The sequence below is a fragment of the Nerophis lumbriciformis genome, linkage group LG02 (genome assembly GCF_033978685.3).
Source record: "Nerophis lumbriciformis linkage group LG02, RoL_Nlum_v2.1, whole genome shotgun sequence".
Taxonomy (NCBI): domain Eukaryota; kingdom Metazoa; phylum Chordata; class Actinopteri; order Syngnathiformes; family Syngnathidae; genus Nerophis; species Nerophis lumbriciformis.
Window position 1 is genome coordinate 6,680,575 of NC_084549.2, and position 27,376 is coordinate 6,707,950.

The following is a 27,376-nucleotide window of genomic DNA, read 5'->3' on the forward strand; positions in this document are numbered from 1 at the left end:
CATAATGCGCCACACATTTTCAATGGGAGACAGGTCTGGACTACAGGCAGGCCAGTCTAGTACCCGCACTCTTTTACTATGAAGCCATGTTGATGTAACACGTGGCTTGCTGAAATAAGCAGGGGCGTCCATGGTAACGTTGCTTGGATGGCAACATATGTTGCTCCAAAACCTGTATGTGCCTTTCAGCATTAATGGTGCCTTCACAGATGTGTAAGTTACCCATGTCTTGGGCACTAATACACCCCAATACCATCACACATGCTGGCTTTTCCACTTTGCGCCTATAACAATCCGGATGGTTCTTTTCCTCTTTGGTCCGGAGGACACGACGTCCACAGTTTCCAAAAACAATTTGAAATGTGGACTCGTCAGACCCACAGAACACTTTTCCACTTTGTATCAGTCCATCTTAGATGAGCTCAGGCCCAGCGAAGCCGGCGGCGCTTCTGGGTGTTGTTGATAAACGGTTTTCGCCTTGCATAGGAGAGTTTTAACTTGCACTTACAGATGTAGCGACCAACTGTAGTTACTGTCAGTGGGTTTCTGAAGTGTTCCTGAGCCCATGTGGTGATATCCTTTACACACTGATGTCGCTTGTTAAAACGACGCATCCTGAAGCGACTGTCAGAAAGCGACTTGAAGATGATGTGTAAAACATCATCTATGCAACATTTTGACCAGAGAACCACCATTACATGTTATGTAGAGCAGTGTTTTTCAACCTTTTTTGAGCCAAGGCACATTTTCTGCGTTGAAAAAAATCACTAAAAAGCAGAAATCACTAAAAAACGAAACTCAGTTGACAGTAAAAAGTCGTAATTGTTGGATATGACTTTAAAGCATAACCAAGCATGCATCACTATAGCTCTTGTCTCAAAGTAGGTGTACTGTCACCACCTGTCACATCACACCCTGACTTATTTGGAGTTTTCTGCTGTTTTCCTGTGTAGTGTTTTAGTGTCTTGCGCTCCTATTTTGGTGGCTTTTCCTCTTTTTGTTGGTATTTTCCTGTAGCAGTTTCATGTCTTCCTTTGAGCGATATTTCCCCGCATCTACTTTGTTTTAGCGATCAAGAATATTTCAGTTGTTTTTATCCTTCTTTGTGGGGACATCGTTGATTGATGTCATGTTCGGATGTACATTGTGGACGCCGTCTTTGCTCTACAGTAAGTCTTTGCTGTCGTCCAGCATTCTGTTTTTGTTTACTTTTTAGCCAGATCGGTGTTAGTTTCGTTCCGCATAGCCTTACCTAAGCTTCAATGCCTTTTCTTAGGGGCACTCACCTTTTGTTTATTTTTGGTTTAAGCATTAGACACCTTTTTACCTGCACCCTGCCTCCTGCTGTTTCCGACATCTACAAAGCAAATAACTACCTAACTACCGGCTGCCACCTACTGATATGGAAGAGTATTACACGGTTACTCTGCCGAGCTCTAGACAGCACCGACACTCAACAACAACACATCATTTGCAGACTATAATTACTGGTTTGCAAAAAATATTTTTCACCGAAATAGGTGAATTTAGAAAATCTCCTACGACACACCAGACTGTGGTTGAAAAACACGGATGTAGACCACAAGGAAGTCTTTTACATTTAGAAAAATATAATAATAATGTGACTCTTTTAATGCGCCTTATAATCCGGTGCGCCTTATATATGAAAAAAAAATCGAAAATAGACCATTCGTCTGCGGTGCGCCCTATGGTCCGTAAAATATAGTAAATTGTCGATTCTTATATGGAACTCCATTCGCATACTGGACCCAGATGCGTAACCCTTGTGTAATGTTCATATTGTTGTTACTCAGCCAGCGTTTGTGGGACCCGTTGCATTTTGTGGCTTTTTAATGCCTCGCAATCAAACACTTTTATGTTAAAATACTGAACAGATGTTTATTGGGATAAGGTAAACCGAGTAACAACAATGTGAACGTCGCACGGAAAAAATTCTCTGCCAGTTTCTGCATCCCACAGGGATTCTTCTTTTTGTGTTGCTGCACCTGCGGTTCCCACACAAGGTTGCAACATTGTTTGTCAACACCGTCTGCTCTCATTTTGACGCACATTTTACCCTCTGATGTTCTGTGTACCTACACTCTGTCCTCCTCCTGTCTAGGCCTGCTGTGTGTGTGTGTCTGTGTGTGTTTGGGTGGGTGTGGTACCCAGAACATCAATTTCCACACTTCTATTAGCCCCGGGTCCACTGGACCCGGACATCTTATATGTAATAGAAATGTGTAGGGCGGGTGTATGGTGTCCATCCATCTTCTTCCGCTTATCCGAGGTCGGGTCGCGGGGGCAGCAGCCTAAGCAGGGAAGCCCAGACTTCCCTCTCCCCAGCCACTTCGTCCAGCTCTTCCTGTGGGACCCCGAGGCGTTCCCAGGCCAACGTGTCCTGGGTCTTCCCCGTGGCCTCCTACCGGTCGGACGTGCCCTAAACACCTCCCTAGGGAGGCGTTCGGGTGGCATCCTGACCAGATGCCCGAACCACCTCATCTGGCTCCTCTCGATGTGGAGGAGTAGCGGCTTTACTTTGAGCTCCCCCCGGATGACAGAGCTTCTCACCCTATCTCTAAGGGAGAGCCCCACCACCCGGCGGAGGAAACTCATTTCGGCCGCTTGTACCCGTGATCTTGTCCTTTCGGTCATAACCCAAAGCTCATGACCATAGGTGAGGATGGGAGCGTAGATCGACCGGTAAATTGAGAGCTTTGCCTTCCGGCTCAGCTCCTTCTTCACCACAACGGATCGATACAGCGTCCGCATTACTGAAGACGCCGCACCGATCCGCCTGTCGATCTCACGATCCACTCTTCCCTCACTCGTGAACAAGACTCCGAGGTACTTGAACTCCTCCACTTGGGGCAAGATCTCCTCCCCAACCTGGAGATGGCATTCCACCCTTTTCCGGGCGAGAACCGTGGACTCTGACTTGGAGGTGCTGATTCTCATCCCAGTCGCTTCACACTCGGCTGCGAACCGATCCAGTGAGAGCTGAAGATCCTGGCCAGATGAAGCCATCAGGACCACATCATCTGCAGAAAGCAGAGACCTAATCCTGCAGCCACCAAACCAGATCCCCTCAACGCCTTGACTGCGCCTAGAAATTCTGTCCATAAAAGTTATGAACAGAATCGGTGACAAAGGGCAGCCTTGGCGGAGTCCAACCCTCACTGGAAACGTGTCCGACTTACTGCCGGCAATGCGGACCAAGCTCTGGCACTGAGCATACAGGGAGCGGACCGCCACAATCAGACAGTCCGATACCCCATACTCTCTGAGCACTCCCCACAGGACTTCCCGAGGGACACGGTCGAATGCCTTCTCCAAGTCCACAAAACACATGTAGACTGGTTGGGCAAACTCCCATGCACCCTCAAGGACCCTGCCGAGAGTATAGAGCTGGTCCACAGTTCCACGACCAGGACGAAAACCACACTGTTCCTCCTGAATCCGAGGTTCGACTATCCGGCGTAGCCTCCTCTCCAGTACACCTGAATAGACCTTACCGGGAAGGTGTATGGTGTGTGGTCATTAAATATGTATTCTGATAAATGTTCTTCACGGAAAATGAGCCAAAGTCAGTGAGTTTCAGTTTGAAAAATGTATTAATTGTATATTTTTTCTTTTAATAAAAAAATGAAAACGGGTCCCACAGACCCGAACACCACACAAAGGCTGTGTGGTGTTGAACATCTCAGTAGGCTCTTTTCAACAAATGTTGCCTCGACTGACCTGCAGTTTAGCCTCCGTAATCGCAGTACTTTCATTTCCTAACGCAGCTTTTTGTTTTACTGTTCCGCTCATTCTCATTTAATGAAAAATAATTTCCAATTTCTATTCATCATATGACCCCCAAACTACGCTCCATCCCTCTGGGGCTCGAACAGCTGAGTTCACATGGCATGCTTTAAAAAGCTCAATCGATTCTCAAAGGCTGACCTCTGAAATTAAACCTCACAATGAGGTTTCCTAATATTCTTTTCAGGGGGGAACGTCGGCGGCTACTCGCTCCGGGAAACACACAAAGTTTCCCGGTATCGCCGGGATGCAATGACGTGTGAAGTCATCTATTTCATGCTTGCAAAAGCGGAATAGAAGGCAGGACAAGGGATGCTTTTGGAAGTCACAAACGGTCTTGTGAGCTGTTTGGCTCAAATTAAAAGCGATTTTACTCTACAATTACGTCGCTGATTTTTAATTAAGTCTCGCACCCAACGAGGAAACTCATAAAAGATTTACAAGAAACAATATTCAAGGACGTTTTATTGCAACACTTTCCTTTTTTTTTTTTTTTTTTTTTCGAAAAACTGTTGCTTCGTTTGTGTGAAAAAACGACTTTCCAAGAGACCGGAGCACAACAGACCATAGAAAACAGCAGGGACTCTTTTGTGTATGATGTCACGCTGAGACTCCTTGTAATAAACGGATGAACTTGTTTTTTTGGGGTAATTTCAGCTCCTTCCTAACAAGAAAAGAAGATAAAAACTCATATCCACTGAGGACATTATTTGGCCGTGGCAACATTTTTAACTGTTTTCTTGCTTTTTGAATCAGGGCCCCTCTGGTAGGCTTAGTTTCCTGGAAAACGTTTAATCCAGGGGTGTCAAAGTCAAGGCCCGCGGGCCAGATCCGGCCCTCGAATGAGTGATCTATGATATTTGATCAGTATTAGCCCGCAAATTTAAAATAAATAAATCTATTTATTTAAGTAAAATTTTAAATAAATACATCCATTTATTAAAGTAAAAAAAGAAAAACAAAATCCATTCAAAAATGTAATTTTTTTAAATAAATACATACATTTAAAAAAGTAAAATTTTAAATAAACAAATCCATTTAATAAACTTACATTTTAAATAAATAAATCAATTGAAAAAGTAAAATTTAAAATAAATGGATCAATTTAAAAAAGTAACATTTAAAATACATAAATCCATTTATTAAAGTAAAATTCAAAATAAATAAATCCATTTGAAAATGTCAAATTTAAAATAAATAAATCCATTTAAAAATGTCAAATTTAAAATTGAAAAAATTTAATTTAGTACCATTTTTAATAAGTGAATCCATTTAAAAAAGTCACATTTAAAATAAATAAATACATTTAAAAAAGTCAAATAAAAATAAAAATAAAAATCTATTTATTAAAGTCAAATTAAAATTAAATAAATCCATTTAATAAAGTCAAATTCAAAATAAATAAATCAAACTTAAAATAAATAAATCCATTTATTAAAGTACAATTTAAAATAAATAAATCTGTTTATCAAAGTCAAATTTAAAATATATAAATGCATTTAAAAAAGTCAAATTTAAAATAAATAAATCCATTTTTTAAAGTAAAATTCAGAATAAATAAATCCATTTGAAAATTTCGAATTTAAAATAAATAAATCCATTTAAAAATGTCAAATTTAAAATTTAAAAAATGTAATTTAGTACCATTTTTAATAAGTAAATCCATTTAAAAAAAGTCACATTTAAAATAAATAAATCCATTTAAAAAGTCAAATAAAAAACAAAACAAAATCTATTTATTAAAGTCAAATTAAAATTAAATAAATCCATTTAATAAAGTAAAATTCAAAATAAATAAATCAAACTTAAAATAAATAAATCCATTTATTAAAGTCAAATTCAAAATAAATAAATCAATTAAAAAAAGTAACATTTAAAATAAATCAATCAATTAAAAAAAGTAACATTTAAAATAAATACATCCATTTAAAAAAGTACAATTTAAAATAAATACATCCATTTATTAAAGTAACATTTTAAATAAATAAATCTGTTTATTAAAGTCAAATTTAAAATAAATAAATTCATTTAAAAATGTCAAGGCCACAGCCACAGCCGCTTGCTGCTGTTTTGCACGCACCAATACTCCATCAGTGTTGGTGATAGGAATTTTCAAAATGGGGTCCCGGGGACCCCATCAAGTCATAAAAATGGGGTCCCACAGTACATTTTTGAGGTCCCACTTTTTTGTAACCGTTGTTTATCTGTAAATAACAATATACAAATAATATAAATGTCAGTGTTTATCTGTAAATAACAATTTATAAATAATAAATGTCAGTGTTCATCTGTAAATAACAATATATAAATACTATGAATGTCAGTGTTTATCTGTAAATAACAATATATAAATAATAAACATCAGTGTTTATCTGTAAATAACAATATATACATAATAAACGTCAGTGTTTATCTGTAAATAACAATATATACATCATATGAATGTCAGTGTTTATCTGTAAATAACAATACAAAAATAATAATTGTCAGTTTTATCTGTAAATAACAATGTATAAATAATAAATGTCAGTTTTATCTGTAAATAACAATGTATGAATAATACATGTCAGTGTTTATCTGTAAATAACAATGTATAAATAATAATTGTCAGTTTTATCTGTAAATAACAATACAAAAATAATAATTTTCAGTTTTATCTGTAAATAACAATATATACATAATAAATGTCAGTGTTTATCTGTAAATAACAATATAAAATAATAATTGTCAGTTTTATCTGTAAATAACAATGTATAAATAATAAATGTCAGTTTTATCTGTAAATAACAATATATGAATAATAAATGTCAGTGTTTATCTGTAAATAACAATATATACATCATATGAATGTCAGTGTTTATCTGTAAATAACAATATAAAAATAATAATTGTCAGTTTTATCTGTAAGTAACAATATATACATAATAAACGTCAGTGTTTATCTGTAAATAACAATATATAAATAATACATGTCAGTGTTTATCTGTAAATAACAATGTATGAATAATAAATGTCAGTGTTTATCTGTAAATAACAATATATAAATAATATGAATGTCAGTGTTTATCTGGAGATAACAATATATAAATAATAAATGTCAGTGTTTATCTGTAAATAACAATGTATCAACAATAAGAACTAGTAGGTACTTTAACTTTAACTTTAAACATTACTTAATTCATTAAATAAATAATACAAAATGTAAAAATATTTTTTAAACTTAAATGTATTCAGTTAAAACATTCATTCACTTTCTTCTTTCCTTCTAAACTTTACCGCTGCCGGCTATTTTTTTCGCTGTATTTTTGTTGTATTATTTTCAGAATAAGTTTGTTCCATTTTTGGCCAAAGTGAGACCAAGAAAACAATCTGAAATTGTTGGGACGGCGTGGCGCGGATTAGAGAGTGGTTCCTGGTTCGATCCCCTCCTTCTACTAACCTAGTCACGTCCGTTGTGTCCTTGGGCAAGACACTTCACCCCTTGCTCCTGATGGGTGGTGGTAAGCGCCTTGCATGGCAGCTCCCGCCATCAGTGTGTGAATGTGTGTGTGAATGGGTGAATGTGGAAATAGTGTCAAAGCGCTTTGAGTACCTTGAAGGTAGAAAAGCGCTATACAAGTATAACCCATCCATCCATCCATCCATCCATCCATCCATCTTCTTCCGCTTATCCGAGGTCGGGTCGCGGGGGCAGCAGCTTAAGCAGGGAAGCCCAGACTTCCCTCTCCCCAGCCACTTTGTGGCTGGGGAGAGATAGTCTTCCCAGCGTGTCCTGGGTCTTCCCCGTGGCCTCCTACTGGTCGGACGTACCCGAAACACCTTCCTAGGGAGGCGTTCGGGTGGCATCCTGACCAGATGCCCGAACCACCTCATCTGGCTCCTCTTGATGTGGAGGAGCAGCGGCTTTACTTTGAGCTCCCCCCGGATGGCAGAGCTTCTCACCCTATCTCTAAGGGAGAGCCCCGCCACTCGGCGGAGGAAACTCATTTCGGCCGCTTGTACCCGTGATCTTGTCCTTTCGGTCATGACCCAAAGCTCATGACCATAGGTGAGGATGGGAACGTAGATCGACCGGTAAATCGAGAGCTTTGCCTTCCGGCTCAGCTCCTTCTTCACCACAACGGATCGATACAGCGTCCGCATTACTGAAGACGCCGCACCGATCCGCCTGTCGATCTCACCATCCACTCTTCCCCCACTCGTGAACAAGACTCCGAGGTACTTGAACTCCTCCACTTGGGGCAAGATCTCCTCCCCAACCCGGAGATGGCACTCCACCCTTTTCCGGGAGAGAACCATTGACTCGGACTTGGAGGTGCTGATTCCCATCCCAGTCACTTCACACTCGGCTGCGAACCGATCCAGCGAGAGCTGAAGATCTTGGCCAGAGGAAGCCATCAGGACCACATCATCTGCAAATAGCAGAGACCTAATCCTGCAGCCACCAAACCAGATCCCCTCAACGCCCTGACTGCGCCTAGAAATTCTGTCCATAAAGGTTATGAACAGAATCGGTGACAAAGGGCAGCCTTGGCGGAGTCCAACCCTCACTGGAAACGTGTCCGACTTACTGCCGGCAATGCGGACCAAGCTCTGGCACTGATTATATAGGGAGCGAACTGCCACAATAAGACAGTCCGATACCCCATACTCTCTGAGCACTCCCCACAGGACTTCCTGGGGTACACGGTTGAATGCCTTCTCCAAGTCCACAAAGCACATGTAGACTGGTTGGGCAAACTCCCATGCACCCTCAAGGACCCTGCCGAGAGTATAGAGCTGGTCCACAGTTCCACGACCAGGACGAAAACCACACTGTTCCTCCTGAATCCGAGGTTCGACTATCCGGCGTAGCCTCCTCTCCAGTACACCTGAATAGACCTTACCGGGAAGGCTGAGGAGTGTGATCCCACGATAGTTGGAACACACCCTCCGGTTCCCCTTCTTAAAGAGAGGAACCACCACCCCGGTCTGCCAATCCAGAGGTACCGCCCCCGATGTCCACGCGATGTTGCAGAGTCTTGTCAACCAAGACAGCCCCACAACATCCAGAGCCTTAAGGAACTCCGGGCGGTTCTCATCCACCCCCGGGGCCTTGCCACCGAGGAGCTTTTTAACTACCTCGGCAACCTCAGCCCCAGAAATAGGAGAGCCCACCACAGATTCCCCAGGCCTTGCTTCCTCATAGGAAGACGTGCTGGTAGGATTGAGGAGGTCTTCGAAGTATTCCCTCCACCGATCCACAACATCCGCAGTCGAGGTCAGCAGAACACCGGTGTTGACACTGCACTGCTTCCCCTTCCTGAGGCGGCGGATGGTGGTCCAGAATTGCTTCGAAGCCGTCCGGAAGTCTTTTTCCATGGCCTCCCCGAACTCCTCCCATGTCCGAGTTTTTGCCTCCGCGACCGCTGAGTATAACCCATTTACCATTTATTTTTTTTACTTTTCGTGAGCCTCGTCTGAAGCAAAGAGGAAAATGTGTAGATCAAGTGGGGGTTTTTTTTTTCCGTGAGATTTTAGCACGCAGGCTCCTGGGTAATTGGAGTGTAGTATTCTAATGAGCACTCGCTTGCCGAAGAGATGTGGAATAACGCACGAACCGAACTTATGATAATGGCTTAAACGTTTGATAATGTTGCGTTATTGAGGCAGATCTGTCTTGACGTCTGCGTGGTAATGGACACCGGACCGCTATGGAGATCTTATTATTCAGCTGCCTTCAGGCAGGATGGGGCGTGAGCGATGACATCATCATTGCAGGAATCTGACAATTAGTTGCGCGAAAGCAATCAGACTGTTGATTGTCTGATGTTTGAGGGAAATGTGGAAGTGTGTTCCAGCTCCAAAGGGAGAATACTGGCAGGCAAAAATGCTCCCTGTGTCCATCCATCCATCCATCCATCCATCCATCCATCCATCCATTCATCCATTCATCCATTCATCCATCCATTCATCCATCCATCCATCCATCCATCCATTCTCTACCATGCAGTTAATACACAACATGGACATGGTGTGACATACCAGATATCAATCAATCAATCACTGTTTACTTATATAGCCCTAAATCACGAGTGTCTCAAAGGGCTGCACAAGCCACAACGACATCCTCAGGCTCAGATCCCACATCAGGGCAAGGAAAAACTCAACCCAATGGGATGACAATGACAAACCTTGGAGGGGGACCACAGATGTGAGGACCCCCTGGGTGATCGGTGCAATGGACGTCGAGTGGATCTAACATAATATTGTGAAAGTCCAGTCCATAGTGGATCTAACATAATAGTGGGAGTTCAGTCCATAGTGGATCTAATATAATAGTGAGAGTCCAGTCCGTAGTGGATCTAACATAATAGTGGGAGTTCAGTCCATAGTGGATCTAATATAATAGTGAGAGTCCAGTCCGTAGTGGATCTAACATAATAGTGAGAGTCCAGTCCATAGTGGATCTAACATCATAGCATGAGAGTCCAGTCCATAGTGGATCCAACATAATATTGTGAGAGTCCAGTCCATCGTGGATCTAACATAATAGTGTGAGAGTCCAGTCCATAGTGGATCTAACATAATAGTGAGAGTCCATTCCATAGTGGATCTAACATAATAGTGAGAGTCCAGTCCATAGTGGATCTAACATAATAGTGAGAGTCCATTCCATAGTGGATCTAACATAATAGTGTGAGAGTTCAGTCCATAGTGGATCTAACATAATAGTGTGAGAGTCCAGTCCATAGTGGATCTAACATAATAGTGTAATTTTTGCCAACCTACTCAGTGGCCTAGTGGTTAGAGTGTCCACCCTGAGATCGGTAGGTTGTGAGTTCAAACCCCGGCCGAGTCATACCAGGGGATGGGTGAAATGCAGAGGACAAATTTCACCAGATCTAGTGTGTGTGACAATCATTGGTACTTTAAGGGTGCTCGGATGGGCGGAGGCTATGTCTAAACTAAGCCATATAAGCCCTAAAACAAATAATTATTTAGCCTAAGCCCCGTGTCAGCCACGCTAAACCATCGTATAAGGTCCCCCTCCCCGGACAATTTTTTTTTTTACACGGGTAAGTGCGCCGTGTATTTCTTGAATCTCCGGCTCTTAGCTTTGTATGGACTCATTGATCGTTCAAAAACGGAGTTCGGAGAGGAAGTGACGCCAGAAAGACCGCGCCACAGCCAGCTTCATAATAAAGCGGTTTAGTAACTCGGAGCTAACCACTGGAAATATGAAGGTGAGTCATCCAGGCATGCCCGTGTTTCTCCTTCTTCTACATGTACAGACGCTTGTGGAAATCACACATGAATACCTTAAGAGAAAGCCATTGCAGCTATTTAGGATACAACACTTCTCAAACGGCAAGAGAACTTTCCAATGTCCAGGTCAGCTGGGGCGTGCCCATTTTCCGCGCGTCCGCACTAGGTCGCGTTGCGCCGGCTGACAGAGGGTGTGAGTGTGTGGACAAGGATAAGGTTAGGTGGGATTTACCTTGGATAAGTGTAGAAGGGGCCTTGGCATGCGCGGTTTTTGCCTGGTGATGAGAAAGAATTTGCCATTAACCCCAGGTGGGTGCTCGGCATCGTCCGTGGGTGCTTCGGGGCCCGAGCAGCCACGGGATCGGCGCCTATGGTCCCCACCCCTGTGCCTTTTATACAGAACACCAGTCCGGGAAGAAGGCCTATTCATACCGGTTTGAACAGGCTGTGGATGGACCGGTACTCACAGCAAGACCTCCTTCTACCACCTCAGGAACATTGCAAAACTCCGCCCCTCACTCACTCTCTCTGATGCCGAGAGGCTCGTCCACGCCTTTGTCTCCTCCAGGCTAGACTACTGCAACTCACTTCTTGTCGGGATCCCCAGCAAGAACATCCCGAAGCCGAAGTACTTACAGAATAGTGCTGCTAGGATCCCGATGAGAGTATGGAAATTCGACCACATCACACCAGTTCTCAAATCCTTTAACTGGCTTCCTGTTCCAATCAGGATTGAATATAAAGTCTCACTACTAACCCACCAGTGCCTCCATGGAAATTCCCCCCTCTACCTCAAAGAACTGCTCACCCCCAAATCCTCCACACGACACCTCCTCCAACCTCCGAGGACAAAGCTACCAACAATGGGAGACCGGGCTTTCTGCTCCGCCGCTCCCAGTCTGTGGAACGCTCTCCCTGACCACCTGAGGGCACCACAGACTGTGGATGCTTTTAAAAAAGGCTTAAAAACCCTTCTTTAAAAAAAAAAAAAAAAAAAACTTTTTTTAAAGATATATGTGTGCTAGCTCTAGCTATTAGGCTGTTCTATTTTTTTTTTTTTTTTTTTTTTTTTTTTTTTTTTACTATTTATTTTACTTGTTGGGGGCAGCTATTTGTGGTTCTAGCGTTGTTGTTTTTTAAATGCACTGTAGCACTTTGAGGTTGTTTGTTCAATGTAAAATGCCATCCATCCATTTTCTACCGCTTATTCCCTTTGGGGTATCGGGGGGCGCTGGAGCCTATCTCAGCTAATGCTTTTACAAATAAAATCTATTATTAGGGCCCGCATGGCCCATTGGATAAGGACTCCCAAAGGGAGTCCTTATGCAATGGGACATAAGGACCTATTGAATTTGTAAGGTTTTATTATTCTTTATTCTTTATTCTTCCGCCGCCACTTTAAACTGTAATTTGACCCACTTAACATGCTTCAAAACTCCACATTTGACCCACACATCAGGACCTGCGAAAATTGCCTTTTTTTTAAAAAACCGAACCACAAAACTCAAAACTGCGCTCTAGCGCCCCCTACGAAAAAAAAAAAACTAGACTGCCTGTAACTCCCACTAGGAAGGTTGGAGAGACATGCAACAAAAACCTTTATGAAGGTGTGACTTAGAACTAGATTTCATAATAGTATATTCTCGGGCAAAAATCAACAGGAAGTTGGCAATTCCCCCTTCAAGACAAAAAAGTACTAAAAACAGTCACTTTTGCCTCTTTGAGCTGTAATTTGACCCCCTTAACATGCTTCAAAACTCACCGCACTGAACACACACATCAGGACTGGCAAAAATTGCGATCTAATAAAAAAACCTAACCCCAAATCTCAAAATTGTGCTCTAGCGCAATTTTTTTAATGAAACGCACAAAAAACTGCTCCTCGGATAAAAAAACTGACAAAACTGCCTGTAACTCCCACTGGGAAGGTCGGAGAGACAGAAAACAAAAACCTCTATGTAGGTCTCACTTAGACCTACATTTCATAAACTGACAACCCCCAGCAAAAATCAACAGGAAGTTTGCTATTCCCCCTTCAAAACAAATTTTTTGTAAAAACCGGTCACCTTCCTTCAAAAACTATCTCCTCTGAGCGCGTTTGTTGTTTCGGCTTCAAACTAACACAGGAGAGAGATTAAACCCTTGTGTATAAAATAACAGAACAGCGTTTTAATACCTGCTCCGGTTTTGATTTTATGACCCTTCAAAGACCCGCTGCGCTGATGCTGCTGCGCTGCTGTTTTTTTTAAGATGGCTGCTTAAAAGCAGGAAGCACCAACGTGCCCACACAATGCAGACAAGGTAGGTACACTAGACAAAAGTCTTGGGACACTTCAGACTAAAAGTAGACAAAAGTATTGGGACACTTATGACTATCACTGGACAAAAGTATTGGGACATTTAGGACTAGCACCTGCCAAATACGCGGGCTCGACCAATGCTGCTTGCAGCTTTAATTATTATTATTATTGTTACTTTTGAGAGGCGGTATAGTACGGAATATTATTCATTAGTATTACGGTACTATATTAATACCCAGAGAATGCTGATTCTACCAAGGTTAACCGGCAGTTTAACTTCCAACAACATAAATACCCCACTAACGTAGGTTTGGCCTTGCTGGCTTTTTGGCTTCATGTCGCGGTTCTTTAACGGGTGACGTTTCATGGAGTATCTTCTCATATTACTCATATTTTAGAGGTTGCGGCGTGTCTGCAAACTTTATTTCCTGGCGCGTGTCCTTGCTCCTTGCATGAAGAGTTCCGCCGAAAGGAAATACACCGACTCCAACATGTTTTCTCCTTGACGGTTGAACTGCACAGGGCATCATGGGAGATGTTTACTTACCAAATAGCGCCAGAAAAAAATATATTAACGGGTCCCTTTTTTGATACCTTCACATTGTGAGCATTTTGAAACTGCAATTTTGCAGTATTTATGATACCATTTCATCCGTATTACTATTACAGTTATTCATGAATGTTGTCCCAATAAGATTGTTATATTGTTTTTTAATTAGAAGGGCTGACATAGCGCCGCCAAATCCAATGTCGCACTGACGCAAAGTCATTTATAATGCATTTCTTTATTACTGTTTGAATTATGTTGGTTGTCAGCGGTCATTTCACTGGCATTGATTCTTTACTGCAAACACTGTCGTAGTTTCACACTTTTATTACTTTTTTCAGACCTTACAGGGCTTTTTTCAGCTTGCCGAATTCAAATAAAACATTTCCAGAAAGCTAAGGACTGCTGGGTCTATTTTGTATATTCCAAAAAGCCACCATCCTATAAAGTAGACATTTGATTTTGGACTATTTATTTTGTTTTAGTTACAGGTAGTGTTGTCCCGATACCAATATTTTGGCACAGGTACCAATATATATTTCTATACTTTTTGATACTTTTAATGTACCCTAGGATTTTTTGTTAAAATAAAGCCAATAATGCAATTTTTTGTGGTCCCCTTTATTTAGAAAAAATAAAATAAAATAAATAAATAAATAAAAAAAAAAAAAAAAAATATATATATATATATATATATATATATATATATATATATATATATATATATATATATATATATATATATATATATATATATATATAAAACATCTTAGGGTACATTAAAAGTATCAAAATATATATTGGTACCACTACCAAAATATTGGTATCGGGACAAGATATATATATATATATATATATATATATATATATATATATATATATATATATATATATATATATATATATGTCTTAATAAGGTTATCCAAAAAATAGTGCTCAATACCGTAGTAGAGCGCAATATATGTATGTGTGGGAAAAAAAATCACAAGACTATTTCATCTCTACAGGCCTGTTTCATGAGGGGGGGTACCCTCACTCATCAGGAGATTTTAATGGGAGCATTCGCATACCATGGTTTATATAGGGCACAGAGTGGGTGGGTACAGGCTGGCCTAGGGGCGTGGTGATTGGCTCATGTGTTACCTAGGAGGTGTTTCCGTCTATGGCGGCATGCTGTTACAATTTCGCTGCGCTTGTTGAGGGATGACAGGTCTGGACGGTAAATAATAAACAGTTTCTCTTTCAAGCATAGGTTGCATCTTTTATTACCACTATTGTAAGGTGTGCTGGATGCAAAAATTTGCCATGTTATTGAATATTCAACATTATTGTCTTTGAGGTCCCAAATGTGTTTGCTGAGTTCTGTGGTATTTCGCAGGTTTTTGTTCCTGAAAGAAGCCTTGTGATTGTTCCATCTGGTTTTGAATCCTCCCTCGGTTAATCTTACATATGTGTCGGATGTGTTAATGTCCTTGCGTGTTACCTTAGATTGGTAGACAACTGATGTTTGTAAGCACCCCCCGTTGAGAGGGCAATCAGGTTTCTTTCGACAGTTACAGCCTTTGTTGGTTTTGGAGTCGCTCTGTCTGGGGGCCGACGGCTCATTTGCAATTGTTTTGTTGTGGTTTGAGATGATTTGTCGTATATTGTTCATGCAGCTGTAGCTCAATTTGATGTTGTTCTTGTTGAATACTTTTCTTAGGGTGTTGTCTTTGGGAAAGTGTTTGTCAATCAGATTGAGGAATTTGTGTCCAATGTTAGTTGAGACGTTTTTGCTGTATGGGGGGTTGTTGTTATATATATATATATATATATATATATATATATATATATATATATATATATATATATATTATACTTTTCTAAATAAAGGGGACCACAAAAAACTGCATTATTGGCTTTATTTTAACAAAAAAATTTAAGGTACATTAAACATATGTTTATTATTGCAAGTTTGTCCTTAAATAAATTAGTGAACATACTAGACAACTTGTCTTTTAGTAGTAAGTAAACAAACAAAGGCTCCTAATTAATCTGCTGACGTATGCAGTAACATATTGTGTCATTCATCATTCTATTATTTTGTCAAAATTATTAAGGACAAACGGTAGAAAATTAATTATTAATCTACTTGTTCATTTACTGTTAATGTCTGCTTATTTTCTGTTTCAACATGTTCTATCTACACTTCTTTGGATGACACCACAAATTTGGGTATCAATCCGATACCAAGTCGTTACAGGATCATACATACATTTAAAAAAGTCACATTCAAAATAAATAAATCCATTTAATAAAGTCAAATTTAAAATAAATAAATCCATTTAAAAAAGTCAACTTTAAAATAATAAATCAATTTATTAAAGTCAAATTTAAAACGAATAAATCAATTTAAAAAAGTCAAAAAAACATAAATCAATTTAAAAAAATAAAATTTAAAATAAATAATTCAATTTATTAAAGTCAAATTTAAAATAAATACATCCATTTAAAAAAGTCACATTTAAAATAAATAAATCCCTTTAAAAAAGGAAAAAAAAACATCCATTTATTGAAGTTAAATTTAAAATAAATAAATACAATTAAAAAGTCAAATTTACTATGAATAAATCCTTTAAAAAAGTCAAATTTAAAATAAATACAACCATTCATTAATGTCAAATTTTAAATAAATTAAACCATTTAAAAAAAGTCAAATTTTAAATAAATTTAAAAAGTGAAATTTATAATAAATTAATCCATTTAAAGAGTGACTTGTCCAGGGTGTACCCCGCCTTCCGCCCGATTGTAGCTGAGATAGGCTCCAGCGCCCCCCGCGCCCCCGAAGAGAATAAGCGGTAGAAAACAGATGGATGGATGGCATTTAAAGAGTCAAAGTTAAAATAAATCAATCAATTTACAAAAAAGTCAAATTTAAAATAAATAAATCCATTTAAAAAAGTCAACTTTAAAATAAATCAATCAATTTATTAAAGTCAAATTTAAAACGAATAAATCAATTTAAAAAAAGTCAAATTTAAAATAAATAATTTAATTTATTAAAGTCAAATTTAAAATAAATACATCCATTTAAAAAAGTCACATTTAAAATAAATAAATCCCTTTAAAAAAGGGAAAAAAACATCCATTTATTGAAGTCAAATTTAAAATAAATACATCCAATTAAAACGTCAAATTTACTATAAATAAATCCTTTAAAAAAGTCAAATTTAAAATAAATACAACCATTCATTAAAGTCAAATTTTAAATAAATTAAACCATTTAAAAAAGTCAAATTTTAAATAAATTAATCCATCTAAAAAGTCAAATTTAAAATAAATGAATCCATTTAAAGAGTCAAAGTTAAAATAAATCAATCAATTTAAAAAAGTAAAATTTAAAATAAATAAATAAAATAATTACAATAAAATAAATAAATAAAATAAAATAAAAACATTTATTTAAAAAAGTAAAATTTTAAATAAATTAATCCATTCAAAAAAGTCAAATTTAAAATAAATAAAACCATTTAAAAAAGTCATATTTAAAATAAATAAATAAATTTATTAAAGTCATATTTAAAATAAATACATCCATTTATTCAAGTTCAATTTAAATAAGGCAACAGAAAAATGACCTCCCAAATGCTCAGTTTTCATTGATACCTCCATAACGGTATTAACTTAAGGACCACTGTGCTCGTATGAGAACCACCTCCCGGTGTGGTACGGTACGATAATAAACACGGTTTAATCAACACCCGCTCCGACAGCGTCTACCAATCCGTTGTGTTTCACACTGGTGCTGCCGCCTTGTTTTTCACTTGGTCCGGAGCTCTGCAGCCCACAGTGGAAGTTCCACATCGAAAAAAATAATCTTTTTTCTTTTTCTAGCTCACTGAGCCAAGAGCCTTCTGGCTGGATGCACTCAAAAATAGAGTGTGGGGCCATCACACAGCGAACACACCCACACACACACACACACACACACACACATGCATACAGTCGGTCCCGTCACTCCAACTTTGTGTGTGTACGCGGCACACCTGCATGGCCTCTGAAATGTGCAATTCAAAATGGAAAAGTGCCTCACTCTGCTTCTCTATGCGCATGTTTGCAGACGGCAAGGTGGAGGTGACCAAGGAGAGCCTGAAGCTGTGCACCATGGGCCCGGGGAAGGTGTTTGGGGAGCTGGCCATTCTCTACAATTGCACCAGGACCGCCACCGTCAAAAGTAAGTCCCAGTTGACGGGAGACTCGACGGATGTCCTCATGTTTAACCAGTGCTGGCCTAACATGACCAGAAATCATGATCAAAATTAAATATAAAAGTCATTTTTTTTTTTATTTTCCCTAAATATCTAAAAGTATTCATATTCTCTTCATGTCATGTTATGCTCCTTCCAGTGCTGTTGTTTTTAGTTTGAGTTTGCATCCAATCAGAATTCTGCGAGCTTATGTTGCCATGCTGTACCAAGTCTGCCCGGGGTCTTCAGAATCAACAATGCAGGCGTCCGTGCAACCTAAGTGAACGGGCACATACAGTTGATAGATAATTGCCATAGCCAATTAATGCGTCAGACCAGTTCTTCCTCCCAGGGAATCTAAGTTACTGGTCAATCCCAAGTTCTTTTTGATGACATATATGCTGAGTAAGAAGGACCATCAAGACAGAATTGGAATATTTTCAAGTTTTACTAAAGCTTTAGGAGATAGTAAAGTAAAGTAAGTAAAGTTTATTCTTCGGTCAATGGTCAACAAAATAAACAAACAGTTGTACATTCATAGATTCATAGATTGAAAATGAAAATGTTGCAGACCGAAAGGGTTGAGGCTGAAGTTGAACACATATAGCGCCTAACCCTATAAACAATGTCAAGTACAAGATGAACTTCCGAAAATTATGAAATGTCTTTTGTACAACATATTATAAATACACATTATACACAATATGAACACTGTTCAATTATATACACAGTAAAGGCATGTGAAATATCCTTATACGCGTGTTAAACCTTTGTACCATTTTATATACTATATACAAACAATTATACCTCCATTATTATTTATATCCCACATTTAGTATTTTAATTAACATTGATCATAGTATTAACTACTGTGTTGATTCAAGAGTGATATATTTTTCCAAGACATTGGTCTTAAGACATTGAGATCAGTTTAACCAATACATTCATATCGGCTACTCTAGTTGATCTGACATTCAAACGGAAAAGCCAACTTCTCGCACACAAAGAAAGCCCCGCAACACTGATAAGGAAGATTTGGGGGTTTGATTTCACATTCCAAGGGTGAAGACACTAACCAGGCATCTGAAATGTCGAAAGAAACTGGTAGAATATACAAAGGAAAAGTACTATCTACTCTAAACATGGCTATGTAAAAAGAAATAATTCTTAAACATATATGCATCCTCCACACCAATTAGATCACGAGTTGTTGTCAGTAAGGTCTTCTTAAGTCAAGTTAAAGTTAAAGTACCAAATGATCGTCACACACACACTAAGGTGTGGTGAAATTTGTTCTCTGCATTTGACCCATCACCCTTGTTCACCCCCCTGGGAGGTGAGGGGAGCAGTGAGCAGCAGCGGTGGCCGCGCCCGGGAATCATTTTTGGTGATTTAACCCCCCAATTCCAACCCTTGATGCTGAGTGCCAAGCAGGGAGGTAATGGCTCCCATTTTTATAGTCTTTGGTATGACTCGGCCGGGGTTTGAACTCACAACCTACCGATCTCAGGGCGGAAAATCCAACCACTAGGCCACTGAGTAGGTGCCCTAGTGGTTAGAGTATTTGAGAACACATACAGTTGATAGCCAATCAGACCACAAGTTGTTGACAGTAGCCTATCTACGTAGCCGGACGTTAACGAGACTGTGATTGGATACTCACTTGTCACTCCGAAGTGAGTATCCGATCATAAGTTGCAATTTACTGAGGCAGGAAGTGTTGCGCCGTGGCCATATGGGGCTAGCAGAGAAATCACCGATACTCATTTTTTTTAACCCACAAAGAAGAACAAAACGTTGATATACCGTATTTTTCGGACTATAAGACGCACTTAAAATCTTTTTTTTCTTTCTCAAAACTCGACAGTGCGCCTTATAACTAATGCAATAAATAAGTTTGGTTGAGCTTGCACATGGGGAAATGATGACCAGTAGATGGCAGTCAGACATAAGAGATACGTGTAGACTGCACTACGGTGGCAATATGACTCAAGTAAACAACACCGACATTTTTAATGTTCAATTGAATATAGAACATTACACACGGCGCTCAAATATCTATCAAAATGTTTTAGATCGACTTTGGTAAGCTATGAAGCCGCACCCTTAATGGATCGTACTGTGCTTCAACATAGGAGTATTATTATGGTGTGTGTATAAGGTAAGACATATTATCTGGCGTTTTGTTTCGCAATATTATGCAAAAGCAACTTTTCTTACCTTCTGGTACGTGCTGATCTGTATTTGGGATCTGCATAAGTCCTGAAAATTTGCTCTGGTCCGCCTTTATAGTCCGTGCCGACGCCGTAGTCGATTAGCTTCTTCTTTTTCTCTATCTTCTTGTTATGGGACATTCATCCTCCGCTGTTGTCATTTCTAATATAAAGTAGTGTAAAGTTCTTACTTATATCTGTCAGTAAACTCGCCATGAAAGCGCTAAAACATACCGGTGTAGTGAGTTTACATTATCCCAAAAAAATTGAACCAAGACCACTTAAAAGAGTTTTGGTCTGGTTCTGGTCCAGATCAGTTTGGTTCAAGTGAAAACGTAACATATCGAAATGACACAGACCGGTCGGTGTTGAAACCACAGCAAAAAATACATTGAAATTAAACTATTACTGTATTTTCCGGACTATAGAACGCAACGTTATATAAGCCGCACCCACTAAATTTTAGAGGAAAAAAAATGTGTAATATAATTATATAGTACTGTAATATAAGCCGCAGGAAATTAGTTATTTACACTGATATATTTTGTAAATGTTTATTTACATACCTTAGTTGTTTCCAAAGGGCAGTAAAACGGCAGGTCAAACAAAACAGAAGTCATCGTCATGGACTCACTAGCTGCGGAAGTTAGCTCTCCAATTGTGGATGGTAAAAAATAAAATAAAAAAAAGAATGCCATTGTAAGTTAATAATACTAACAAAGACACTTGTAAACATCTTAGCTTAGTAGCTAATGCTAAAGAGGCTACCTTCAGTAGAAAACTATACAAATATGCATGAAAACATTCCTGCAGACATCACACATGGAATGGTTTAGGAAAAGTAAGAATAGTTTTTGTTATATTGAAAAACTTACAAACAATGCTTGGAGCTATGGACGAATAATAGATGAATTGAAACTTGTACTTCCGGTTTGAAACGCGGAAGGACATACTGTAGACGTTAACTCCGCAGCACTGGCAGCGAGCGAACTCGTCCAAAAGATGGCACCGTAGCGCAAACAACAACACACCTTTTTTAGTGTCGGGGCTTGTGTTCTATTCAAACTATTTGTTGAATACGAAACATTGCGGCTCTAAATTAGCGGCACCGTTTTATAAGCCGCAGGGCTCCAAGCGTAGGGAAACAAAAGTAACGTCTTACGGTCCCTAATTTACGGTAAGTCTGACACAAGCACGTCACATTTCTATCTGTTACGTTGAAGAGAATACCTTACGGGTCTGATGAGAGTGCGGAAATACGACCATATCACAGCAACTCTCAAATCCCTTCACTGGCTTCCTGTTCCATTCAGGATTGAATACAAAGTCCCCCCTCTACCTCAAAGAACTGCTCACCCCCAAATCCTCCACACGACACCTCCGCTCCGGACAGGCTAACCTCCTCCAACCTCCGAGGACAAAGCTACGAACAATGGGAGACCGGGCTTTCTGCTGCGCCGCTCCCAGTCAGTGGAACAATCTCCCTGACCACCTGAGGGCACCACAGACTGTGGATGCTTTTAAAAAAAGGCTTAAAAACCGTTCTTTTTAAAAAAGCCTTTTTTTTAAAAAATATATGCATACTAGTTTTAGCTATTTGGCTGTTCTAATTTTTATTTGTATTTATTTTTTATTATCTTTTTATTTTTTTAATACACTGTAGCACTTTGAGGTTGTTTACTCAATGCAAAGTGCTTTTTACAAATAAAATCTATTATTATTATTATTATTACTACGGTATTTCCAATATTTTTTAAAACTCTGTATAGATTAAGGATGCAACTATTTTAATAGCCGACTAATCATCTACTATCTTAACGATTAATCGACTAATCGGACTATAAGCATTCAGTGGCTCTTATTTAGCCTCAGCATGAGATATTTTTTTTGCCTTCTAACTAACAATAAAGACGGCGACGTCTTTCAGAAATGTTTATTTATGAACTGTGCTGCTCATTAGGCTGCAACAAACATAAAAAAAAACCATTTAGTTTTGTCCGTTTAAAAACAAGGACAGGCAAAGTGCTGATAAAAAACTAAGTATCCATTTTGAAGTAAACAACAGGCAGTCCAAATGACGGCAATAAAATACAAGAAATCACTAAAGCTATTTTGCCGTATCAAAAAGAAAAGTGCATTTTTGATGATGATGGGTTTAAAACCAGCCCACGGATGCGTTTAGTAGGTGCACTTTGGCGAAAATGAAAATGAAAGCTGTTTTTCACGCAGCTTTATCTCGCTGTTGTCAGCTAGCTAAGAATCTTACGAAGAAAGTCAAAGACAACCGAATCCTCCATAAAGAAACACTGCCATAAAAAAGCAAAACGTGTTATTATGTACAATATATATGTCTCTCTGTGTGGGAGCCAAAGTACGGCCCCAGCCACCCAGAGAAACCAACCCAAAACAACAGGTGCGATGCCGCAGGGGCCCTCGCAATCAGGCCGGGCCGGAAACATGACCCCCATAACCGGGCCCACTGTGTCACCCCGGCAGGCCGTAGACAAACGTGTTTAGCAGTGGACAAGGCACAGGAGAAGCAGGAGACAGCCAGTCACTGAGCTAGCTAGAGACCAGACCCCACGCGGGCAGAAAGACGGGATGCCCCGCCCTCAACGGCCTAGAGACTAATATATATATATATATATATATATATATATATATATATATATATATATATATATATATATATATATATATATGTATACATATACATATATATACATATATATATATATATATGTATATATATATATATATATATATATATATATATATATATATATATATATATATATATATATATATATATATATATATATATTTATACTTTATATTATACATATATATATATACATACATGTATATATATATGTATATATTTATACTTTATATTATACATAAATATATATGTATATATATATATATATAATATAGAAAATATATATATATATATATATATATATAATATAGAAAATATATATATACATATATTATATTATTATAATGAATGTAAACATGAATAGTTCGGTCTGGCCTCAACAAGAGTCCTTATTTTAGTAAAAAAAACTGCACTTTGAAGACCCTATAATGTATAAATCTACTGTATAATAATATATATATATATATATATATATATATATATATATATATATATATATATATATATATATATACTGTATAATATAAAATAGATGTATATATATTTTATATTATACAGTAGATTTATACATTATAGGGTATTCAAAGTGCAGTTTTTTTTACTAAAATAAGGACTTTTGTTGAGGCCAGACCCAATTATTCATATATATATATATATATATATATATATATATATATATATATATATATATATATATATATATATATATATATATATGTTTTATATTATACATTATATATATATATATATATATATAGATTTATACATTATATGGTCTTCAAAGTGCAGTTTTTTTATACTAAAATAAGGACTCTTGTTGAGGAGGCCAGACCCAATTATTCATATATATATATATATATATATATATATATATATATATATATATATATATATATATATATATATACAGTAGATTTGTACATTATAGGGTCTTTAAAGTGCAGTTATTTACTAAAATAAGGACTCTTGTTGAGCCCAGAACCAATTATTCATGTTTACATTCATTCTTATGGGATCTCTGCTTCAATATACAAACTTTTCGGTTTGCGAACTATTTTGAAGAACCAATCATGTTCGTAAATCAAGGTTCCCCTTTATTGATTTTTGTCATCAACATTCACTCAACGTTACCTAACCCTTACCGTAGCATAAAAAAACATTTTTTTATACTTTGAACGCATTAGAAAGTGGAAAAGCAAACTGACACATCACGATACTTCAAATGCCGCTACTACCATCGTGGAACGTTGCTAAAAAATATATTACACCAGGGGGTTGCCTACAGCCACATCTGTTAAAACCATTGTTTTTCGGACCCAGCGCTAATGATCTTTTCGTAAACCAAGCCCCTATCGGTGAACACACCCTTTATGGTCATTGTTGGCTCATCACCTGGCCTTAAGTTTTGTGCGAGACCCCCTTTGTGGGACTCTCTCCTGTACGGCGGCGGCGGCGAGAAGGTGGTCCGCCAGACGAGCCGCTTGAATATTCAGCCTGTTAGCGGCGGGAGAGCAGGCCGAGGACAGATGGCGGAGCACGCACAGCTGAGAACCAGTGTGTTATAGGAGTGTGTCAGGATGAGGAATACATGTTTATGTGAGGCAGGAAGTGGGGAAATGGCTGCAAATGTGTTCCCGGGCTCGGAATAATAAATCAACTTAAGGTGATACAAGGTCTGCTGGTTTGATGCTCACATCTCATCCCTTCCACCGGGTTGGCTGACGACACGTTCATGGATGTTTAATTGCTGTGCCGTGATGGCATAAAGGCCCGATTCCTTCACACATTTATAAATCAATGCCTGTGTGTGTGCATGTGTGTGTGTGTGTGTGTGTGTGTGTGTGTGTGTGTGTGTGAGCGACTTCATGTCTTTACAATTGAATTCTGTGGGGTTTGACTCCTTGTTTCTTTGCAGATGTTCATCATAATTAGTCAAACAGGCTCGTGTAAATATTATGACTCGATTTAAAGCAAATGGATAATGTGTTTATTCTTGGCTTTGGTCATGGGTATGATTGTATGTAAATATATACACTAGGCCGCTGCTATTTGGATTATCCAGGCTGTGTAGACACCGACTGGCCAAAACGGTAGGTACACCCGGAGCGATACGCAATACGTGCGAACCTGCCTTGACAACGATAATATTGTCAGTTTTGGAGGAGTAATAATTTATCAACATGTTTATTCTTGCGTGACGATGAGAGGTATTTTAATACACAGTCAGCCTCATGTGTCACTGTTCATTGGTTCCAGCACCGATTGCGCAATGTAGGAATTATTATTTATAAACTAGAATTTGTAATTCCGGTGTGAACGACCAATGTGCACAAACCGCCGATACTTGTGTAGATGTTGGAACGGTTCAAATCAGTTGAGAAATGTGGGATATGCAGTCGAATGTATATTTCCCATTCATTGTCAATGGGGAGAAAATTACCAGAAATCCGGGAATTTTGGGAAACGTGGGATATGCAGTCGATTGTATATTTCCCATTCGTTTTCAATGGGGAAAATTTTACCGGAAAGTCCGGGGGAAAATGGGAATTTTGGGAAATGTGGGATATGCAGTCGATTGTATATTTCCCATTCATTGTCAATGGGGAGAAAATTACCGGAAATCCCGGGTAAAAGGGGATTTTTGAAAAATGCGGGATATGCAGTCGATTGTATATTTCCCATTCATTGTCAATGGGGAGAAAATTACCAGAAATCCGGGAATTTTGGGAAACGTGGGATATGCAGTCGATTGTATATTTCCCATTCGTTGTCAATGGGGAGAATTTTACCGGAAAGTCCGGGAAAAATGGGAATTTTGGGAAATGTGGGATATGCAGTTGATTGTATATTTCCCATACATTGTCAATGAGGAGAAAATTACCTGAAAAACGGGAAAAATAGGAATTTTGTCAAATGTGGGATATGCAGTCGATTGCATATTTCCCATTCATTGTCAATGGGGGGACAATTACCGGAAATTCCGGGAAAAGTGCGATAAGGAGTCGATTGTATATTTCCCATTCATTGTCAATGGGGAGAAAATTACCGGAAATCCCGGGTAAAAGGGGAATTTGGGGAAATGCGGGATATGAAGTCGATTGTATATTTCCCATTTGTTGTCAATGGGGAGAATTTTACCGGAAAGTCCGGGGAAACCGGGAATTTGGGGAAATGTGGGATATGCAGTCGATTGTATATTTCCTATTCATTGTCAATGGGGAGAAAATTACCAGAAATCCGGGAATTTTGAGAAATGTGCGATAAGCAGTCGATTTTATATTTCCCATTCGTTGTCAATGGGGAGAATTTTACCGGAAAGTCAGGGAAAAATGGGAATTTTGGGAAATGTGGGATATGCAGTCGATTTTATATTTCCCATTCGTTGTCAATGGGGAGAATTTTACCGGAAAGTCAGGGAAAAATTAGAATTTTGTCAAATGTGGGATATGCAGTCGATTGTATATTTCCTATTCATTGTCAATGGGGAGAAAATTACCTGAAAAACGGGAAAAATAGGAATTTTGTCAAATGTGGGATATGCAGTCGATTGCATATTTCCCATTCATTGTCAATGGGGGGACAATTACCAGAAATTCCAGGAAATGTGCGATAAGGAGTCGATTGTATATTTCCCATTCATTGTCAATGGGGAGAAAATTACCGGAAATCCCGGGTAAAAGGGGAATTTTGGGAAATGTGGGATAGGCAGTCGATTGTATATTTCCCATTTGTTGTCAATGGGGAGAATTTTACCGGAAAGTCCGGGAAAACCGGGAATTTCGGGAAATGTGGGATATGCAGTCAATTGTATATTTCCCAATCATTGTCAATGGGGAGAAAATTACTGGAAATCTGGGAATTTGGGGAAATGTGGGATATGCAGTCGATTGTATATTTCCCATTCATTGACAATGGGGAGAAAATTATTGGAAAGCCCGGGAAAAATGGGAATTTTGGGAAATGTTGGATATGCAGTCGATTTTATACTTCCCATTCATTGTCAATGGGGAGAAAATTACTGGAAATTCCGGGAAAACTGGGGATTTTCGGAAATGTGGGATATGCAGTCGATTGTATATTTCCCATTCATTGTCAATGGGGAGAAAATTATTGGAAACCCCGGGAAAAATGGGAATTTTGGGATATGCAGTCAATTGTATATTTCCCAATCATTGTCAATGGGGAGAAAATTACTGGAAATCTGGGAATTTGGGGAAATGTGGGTTATGCAGTCGATGGTATATTTCCCATTCATTTTCAATGGGGAGAAAATTATTGGAAACCCTGGGAAAAATGGGAATTTTGGGAAATGTGGGATATGCAGTCGGTTTTATATTTCCCATTCATTGTCAATGGGGAGAAAATTACCGGAA

At 38.6% G+C, this 27,376-nt stretch overlaps 1 protein-coding gene across 3 annotated transcripts in view; it reads left to right on the plus strand.

Annotated features, from left to right (window-relative positions):
* LOC133580131 (cGMP-dependent protein kinase 1) overlaps positions 1 to 27,376 on the plus strand; it is a 441,177-nt gene that overhangs the window by 194,589 nt on the left and 219,212 nt on the right. For all 3 annotated transcript variants that reach the window (XM_061934558.1, XM_061934398.1, XM_061934477.1), the window contains exon 3: positions 18,002 to 18,115. In XM_061934558.1, the coding sequence (XP_061790542.1) occupies positions 18,002 to 18,115 (114 nt within the window). The remainder of the gene's footprint in view (positions 1 to 18,001; positions 18,116 to 27,376) is intronic.